Source organism: Cynara cardunculus, unplaced genomic scaffold, assembly GCF_001531365.2.
Source record: "Cynara cardunculus var. scolymus isolate 2C unplaced genomic scaffold, CcrdV1 Un_Scaffold_1380, whole genome shotgun sequence".
Classification (NCBI taxonomy): Eukaryota; Viridiplantae; Streptophyta; class Magnoliopsida; order Asterales; family Asteraceae; genus Cynara; species Cynara cardunculus.
In genome coordinates, this window is record NW_020200751.1 from 14,904 (window position 1) to 23,036 (window position 8,133).

Genomic DNA, 8,133 nt, shown 5'->3' on the forward strand with positions numbered 1-8,133 from the left:
AGTTTCAAAGTTCAAACAGGACTCAAAGCGCAGAATTTCTTTCAAGTCTAAATACAAAGGGGGAGAATGTTAGGACTGAAAATCAGTATTAAATTGTATTCGTCTTGAAAGTTAAATATTGTCTATAATTGTAAAAGTCATCGTGTTTGACTTTTCTTAGGCAGATTTGACTTTGACTATATTTAGTAGTTTGACCATATAAATAGGAGTTTGTCTTGTAATTGTAAGTAGAGAGAGCTCATTTGTAAAACACATTACGTAATAAGAGGTTTGACTATACATTGTGAAGTTTGACTTTATCTCTCAACTCTCATATGTGTTCTTAATGTTCATATCTAAATCTGCGATTGTTATGAAGATTACATGAAGATTGATCAGTAAAGAGGGACACACAAATATAAATCATGAATGTCTTCTTTTAACATATTCTTATTCATTTGTAAATTGACTGCAAGAGTGTTTCATTCGGGATTCAGATTCTTGAGACACTTATAGTTAATCTTAGACATAGATTTCTGAATTACATTTTTTCTTAGATCATTCAAAATAAAATTGAACCGATTGTAGGATTCAGTGATTGATTCACTTTCTCTCGCTTTGAATCCTTCATAAGAATTAATGCACTGGTTCATTCTTGTATGAACAAACTTCTCACTTCCAAGCATTGGTTTCTCAAGCTCATCCCAAAGTTCCTTTGCTGATCTGCGACTATTATTTCTGTTGAATAATTCATTAGGAATAGCCATAAGCATGTAAGTTAATGGTTCCTTATCTATCATGACTTTTTTTCTTCTTAGTATTAGTGTACTGAGGATCTTTCTTTTGTCTTGTTACAGGAACAACAATACCTTCTTCATTTGTTTGAGCAGGAAGATCCATGTAACTGACATAAGGTCCAGTTTTGATGGATTGTATCAACTTCTCATCTTTGTTATTCTAGAAATGAATCATTTTGACCTTTCATTTTGATACTCACAGACAGCTAGAATTGGAGGCTTGGAATCTGACTCGATGCTCAACATATCTTTAGACATTTAAAAAAAACATGAATTGACCGTTCAAAAAATTATCTTGAACTGGTTTTGAACAGTAGATAGAATTCTTAAAACTTGAACAATTTCACCAAAATAACTTCTTATCACCCAATCAAGATACCAATTTATTGCTTATCGCTCACCAAAACAATAAAGATATCGAACAAGAAATGGTGGTTATCGCTCAAAAGAGTGTTATTGGACACAAGGTTATCAGACAAGGTTCGAGCGATGAATGGGTTATTGGACAGGCTTCGAGCAACGAAGTACAAGTCACTTATCCCCTCAAGTGTTGGGCGATGAAGTTCAACACTTAGATGAATATCCAACAAAAATCTTGAGTGATGAGAAACTTTAGCAATGAAAATAAATCCGTGAGCGATGATTATAGGAAATCAAGTGATGAGACTTGTTATCGCTTACCAAATGAGTGATGAAGGTCAATTGAGCAATGAAAACTCTTAAATCAATTCAAATCACTTGGGCGATGAAACTTCAATATGAGCGATGAGGCTTCAAGAATAGATTCAACTGGCGATGAAGAAACACTTATCGCTCGTTAAATATGTGATAACCGGATCCTGGTTATCACCCAAGGTAAGTAATATGTGATTATTTGATAAGTTATTACATGATAGCATGATAAATTTGTTATGTTTGATCATGCTAGTATGTGGAAATTATGTGCATAATATAGATACATGTAGGTGATTATGTGTATATATAGATACATACACATGCATGTTATGAAGTGCATGGTGTGTGTATTCATGTGGCCGACCTTTCCTGTTTTGGAAAGGTATAAAAGGAGGGTTCAACCTCCATTTGCATTTTGTGCTGCTATTTGTGAGAAGTGTTTGTGCGATTTAAGTTGACCGGATTCAAGATCAAGTTGATTTCAAGTACCTGATTTCAAAAGGTTTTTTAAGGTGAGTGATTTCTAAACCTTTTGCATAAAACTTGTTACTGGTTTTATTTGAATGTTGTTTATTTTGGAAAGAAATCAGTTATTTGTTTAAGGGTTTTATCCGGACAAAGGGTGACTGGATTATTCTTAAATCGAAGAAGGGTTAGGCGATTAAGCTCTAAACCGAACAAGTGTTAAGCGGTTTAGTTTTTAACCGGTTAAGCACTGAGCGAGTTATGAATGATAAATGTGATAACTATTTTGAAGGGAGAAGTATGAATACGACCATGTGGTGACCGGATTGTTTTAAATCGGATAAGTCTTAGGCGATGTATTGTCTGGACTTGTTATCCAGACGAAGATGTTGAAATTTATTCTAAGCGTTAAATCGGACAAGCCTTGGGCGATGAGTTGTCCGGATTTGGTAAACCGACTAAGACTTGACCGGAGATGAAGTCCAACCAAGCCTATGTTGACCGGATTTGTTCTATGCCTTGTGCTTGATTGATGAAAAACTATTATTTTATCATAAAACGGAAGTTTGATATAAATGATTTTGGATTAATAATAATTACATTGGCTGCGGTCTATTTGGAATTGTTTTTGCAAAAAGTTTTGATGAAGAAATAAGGGTGGCATATGAAGGAGAGGTGTACCATGTGATAAGGGTGGCATATCAAGGAGAGGTGTACCATAGGATAAGGGTGGCATATAAAGGAGAGGTGTACATTTGATATAAGGGTGACATTTGTATGTGTGTTGTATGATATAACTCTTTCTATTATATCCCTTAAGACTACCGTGGTCTATAATCTTTATTTCTTTGTGATTTAAAGATTTAAGATCAAGGTTCTTATTGGAAATCATAGTCTGGATGTTTTGAGGAGAAAATAACAGGTTTGGCCTGAAACTTTATATAAACCTTGTTTGGTTAGAAAAAGGTTTAAAAGTGGCATTATATGAAACCTGATTGGTTCAAAGGTGTGAGATCTGAATAGCTGAGTGCTTATCTTCAAAAGTGGAAAGAATCTGGTATTATGTCTCTATTTGTTCATATATTTGTTATATATTTAAGAATAGTTGTTTACCATAAAAGTTTTTGGTGATTTTCACCCTACAATAACATAAATAAGGTATCTCACTAGACCTTTTGGTCTAACCCTCGTTTTGTGATTTTAACTATGTATTGCAGGAGGTACCGACTATAAGTGGAAGGGGAAAATGTAATATTTTCCTATATGCCTTTCTACGTGAAGATCTATCTTTGATGTATAGTTTTGATTATTAAACGTTGATTAGTGCAAGAAATGTATTTAAATTTTTGGACCTTGTATTCTGTATAGAGATTTCTTGTACTAAGGGACCTGAATGTGATATAAAYATGTATTTCTTTTGTATGAAATATGTGTTACATGCAATGTGTGTTATGGGGCGTTACAGAAAGTGGTATCAGAGCAAGAGTTTAAGGTAGTTAGGTATTTAACAACATGATACCTAGACTTAAACTGTTTTTATTGCATGTTAAGGGTCCCGGACATAGTTAGCTCCATTGGAAATAAATATGATGGGTTGAAATAACAGTGTGTAAGGTAAATTTTAATTACATATGGCCAGTGTAATTATGAATTTACAGGTACACATATGAACTTTAATACTTCATTATATTTGGGAATGTGAATACATGATTATTAACACTAAAATCTGCAGATGTCTAGCCGAACTCGAAGATCTGAAAGAGTGGCTCGTCCAAAATCTGAGGAAAGGGAAGAATCACCCGTAAACCTACCGACTAGCACATTTGGAAATAAAGGTCGGGAAAGATCAAGGGGACGAGGTAGAGGAAGAAGTCAGTCTCAGGGAAGGGGCCGGACCGAAATACATTCTGAACATGAAGAATCCCATTTTGGGAATGTTCAGGAGAGATCGGTTCCACACCCTGAATATGTAACCAGGGATGTGTTGGCTGAAGAAATGGGAGAGTTGCGGGACACTTTGACTTTTATTATGGGAGTTCCAGCCAGGGTAGAAATAGAAAGAATAGAACTTCATCCCTCGATGCAAGTTACTCATAACAAGGAGGGGGATATTAAAATGTTTCTAGCATGTAAGCCACCAACATTTTCTAGAGAAAGAGATCCAGTGAAAGCCGTGTGCTGGATTAAAGAAATGGAATCAGTATTCAACACCATTCGGTGTCCGGAAACTGATAAAGTTCGATTCGTTGTTTCTGTATTAAAGTCAAATGCTTTGTTCTGGTGGGATGTTGAATCGTCGGCTAGAACAAATGTTTTACAATCATTGTCTTGGGCAGAATTTGTGGAACGATTCAAGAACCAGTTTTGTCCTAAGACAGCAGTTAGGCAAATGGAAGAAGATTTTCTAAAGCTGGAACAGAGAAATGGAACAGTTTGGGAGTATACCCAAAGATTCATTGAATACTCTCGCTTTGCTGAACATTATGTTTCAACCGAACCCAAGAAGATAGAAAGGTATATTTGGGGTTTGAAGCCCACAATCAGAGAATTAGTAATTGCCATGAACCCCAATACCTTTTCATTAACGGTAGATGCGGCCGAAGTGACCGAAAGAAATAAGAACCAGGAGCCAGAAGGAAAGGTTGTAGAGAAGAGAAAATAGGAGGGTCTTCATCTTTTCGAGGGCCGAAAACTGTAAGATTTGATAACAATTCTGAACAGAAGATCAGTGAGAAAGTCTGCTCATAGTGTCGACAGGTTCATCAGGGTGAATGCAAGAGGGATCCAAGGAAATGTTATAAGTGCGGCGAAGCAGGTCATTTGTCCAGAAATTACCCAGCTAACCGAAGGTGATTTAATTGCAATTCTCTGAATCATATTCGACCGAATTGTCCCTTGTTAAGAACTCCAGAACTGACAATGGGAAGTAATACGTCGGGTATTCAGGGAAGACCTACTGTGAATAGAGGAGGGCAAGGAGGAGCGCGATGTAACACACCAGTTACCGAACCATAATTAATGGATAGATCTAAAGCTAAATTTCAAGTTCAACCTCAACGAAATACGGGATACATGTATATATATATTTACCGTCAAAAGATAAGTTTTAGATCGACATTTACATCAAAAGGGCCGAAAGTATTGGTCGAAAAACATCAACCCTGAAAGAGTAAAAATTACTATCCAAAAGCATAAACTACCGTAAACCAAAATATGACGGTCCTTGATTCTAACACGAACTATCAACGATCTACAACTTTCTCTTTGCTCTTAGCTTCTTTTCCTGAAAGGTTTGTCACTAAAAGGATAAGCTAACAAAGCTTAGTGAGTTTAAATGGATATCATGCACATCATGACTCATGTAAGTACATTTATAAGAAAAATCTAGAAGTAAAAGAGGCAATATTCATCAAAAACTTGAGTTAACGAGATATAGAATTTCAAGGAAACAACAAGGACAATCAGATGAATTCATAACGCAAACACTTCAATAATCAAAATCACGCTATGCACAATTAATACATTAACCAACAATTTAAATTTAAAACAACAGACAATTGTTAGGTTTGACTGACCAATCCATATCCGTCCACTCTCGGATGGTGTACAAACCCTCTACTCATCTTCCTGCAATAACCGTCCTCCATCCCCGGACAGATGAATAGGGACAGCCCCTCCGGTTGTCTCACCCGGATCCAAAGGTGTCCGACAACCGACGCCTAACACATGAACAATGTTAGGACCAAAATTGATTATAATTATTCAAAAAGTTTTATCAAGCAATCGGAACAAGGATGGAAGATCTGAAGATGTTGTGCTAAAATGACTAAGTCTGAATGACCAGAGCCTCTCTTGTATAGACCAGAGCCTCTCTGGATGACAGAGCCTCTCTGGTATAGACCATAGCCTCTCTGGATGACAGAGCCTCTCTGGTATAGACCAGAGCCTCTCTGGATGACAGAGCCTCTCTGATATAGACCAGAGCCCCTCTGATATAGACCAGAGCCTCTCTAGTATATACCAGAGCCTCTCTGGATTACAGAGCCTCTCTGATATAGACCAGAGCCTCTCTGGATGACAGAGCCTCTCTGATATAGACCAGAGCCTCTCTGGATGACAGAGCCTCTCTTGTATAGACCAGAGCCTCTCTTGTATAGAATTCAATTATCATGTAAATATTGTCTATATAAGGAGTGATATAGGCATAGAATAAAAGTAACCATGAAACAACTATTATGATTACAATATGGGTAACACATACACCTATAGAGCACATAATAGGCATATATCCAAGTAAACTCACAATAGAATTCGGTTGAATTAAACCGAATGTCAAACCGAATGGTCGAATCCTATTTTCCAAATCAAAGATGGAAAACCACCTCCAAGACTTCCATACAAGCTCAAACAATCCCTGTAATATATATATATTCAAAGTCTCATTAGTGAAGCTCAACAAGAACTCACTCAAACCTTATTTCGATTAAGGTACTCTACTTTGGATTTCAATATAAATACTCAACTTTCAGAGCTGTTTTACCCCTTTAAAACTCAAAATCACCAATTAAGATCTAAAGACAAGTTGTAGCCCTTTCTCTTACCTTTCTAGGGCCTATTTATTCATAGTTTTTCGAATTTTCTATGATTTTCCAAAAACAGGGCTGTAATCATCTTATCAAATGCTCAAAACACCCATTTCCATCCAAAACATTACCAATACTAGCCCAATAAGTTCCAAATTCATAGTTTCACTTATTTGTACCAAATTCCACAATAAACTATTGATAAACCATGATTATAACATCAATTTCTACTAATCTCATTGTATCTCAAATTGACTCCTAAAAGTCAACACTTGTTCTTGAGCTAACATCATACTTTTCAAGAAATCTTACAATCCATCCATGGATTTCACATACTAACACATAATAACACTTAAACTTAACATATTTTCATGATTTCATTACTAAATCATCACATGCATGGACTCAAAATTGATCAATTATGCACAACATCGAAAACAAGATAGGAGATGAGTTTTACCGTTGATTTCTCCACAAATCTTTCAAGAATCTTGATAAAACACTTGATTTAGGGATAAATTAACTCCCAAGTGTGTGTAATCGCACCTTAGAACACCAAGACTAATTTTGAGAGAGAACGGGGTTGAAAATGGGTAAAATGAGGCTGTTTTGGGGGTTTTCACGTCTTGAACCCGAGTTGGGTCGGGTTGACCCAATTTGGTACCCATTTTTGACTACTAGACACTAAAAATTGCATAACTTTTTGCTTGGGACTCCGTGTTCGATGAGGTTTTTGCCTATGCGTCCGAAACGAGATAACCTACATGCTCCAATAAAAAGATTCCATTGTTAAAACCCAATACTCAAAACCAGACCTGAAAAGTCGATGTTTTCAACACATAATTAAGCGTATTAGGAAGATGGATGTTACAAATACCTCCTCCTTTTGAGGATTTCATCCTCGAAATCAAAGTCTCTCAAATAACTCCGGATACTTAGCCTTCATTTCATCTTTGTTCTCCCACGTCCAATTTGGACCACGGTGATGCTTCCATTTAACAAGAACCAAATCTACGATCTTGTTTCGTAGATTAACGGTTCTTTCATTAAGAATGGCCTCGGGTTTTTCTACGTACCTCAATCTTTTATCCAACTTGACCTCGGCCAAAGGAACGGTCTCCTCATGCTTACCCAAGCATTTCCTTAGATAGCTAACGTGGAAAACGTCATGAATACCGGAGAGTTCTTCTGGTAACTCCAAATGATAGGCTTGGTTTCCAATACATTCAAGGATTTTAAAGGGTCCAACGAAGCGTGGACTCAATTTCCCTTTCTTACCAAATCGTAGAATTCCCTTCCAAGGTGATACTTTCAGCATCACCATATCTCCCACTTCAAACTGAATCGGTCGTCGTCGTTTGTTGGCATAAGATTTCTGTCGATCATGGGCTGCTTTTATTCTTTCACGTATGACCCGTATCTTATCATGTGTGGCTTGAATCAACTCGGGTCCAGCCAACAGTTTCTATCCAGTTTCTTGCCAACAGAGAGGTGTACGACACTTACGTCCGTACAAAGCCTCAAATGGAGCCATGCCGATCGTGGACTGATAACTGTTGTTATACGAGAATTCTATAAATGGCAAGTGGTAATCCCAGCTTCCACCAAACTCCAAGATACAAGCTCGTATCATA

At 36.8% G+C, this 8,133-nt stretch overlaps 1 protein-coding gene across 1 annotated transcript; it reads right to left on the minus strand.

Annotated features, from left to right (window-relative positions):
• Nucleotides 1–7,406: 7,406 nt before the first annotated feature.
• On the minus strand, nucleotides 7,407–7,823 carry LOC112502421. Its single transcript, XM_025106314.1, has one exon. It carries the CDS (start codon nucleotides 7,821–7,823, stop codon nucleotides 7,407–7,409), a length of 417 nt encoding a protein of 138 aa, XP_024962082.1.
• Nucleotides 7,824–8,133: the final 310 nt, after the last annotated feature.

What these genes read in the sequence shown, in the direction of transcription:
- LOC112502421 (XM_025106314.1), bottom strand. Translation starts at nt 7,823, where the DNA reads ATGGTGATGCTGAAAGTATCACCTTGGAAGGGAATTCTACGATTTGGT.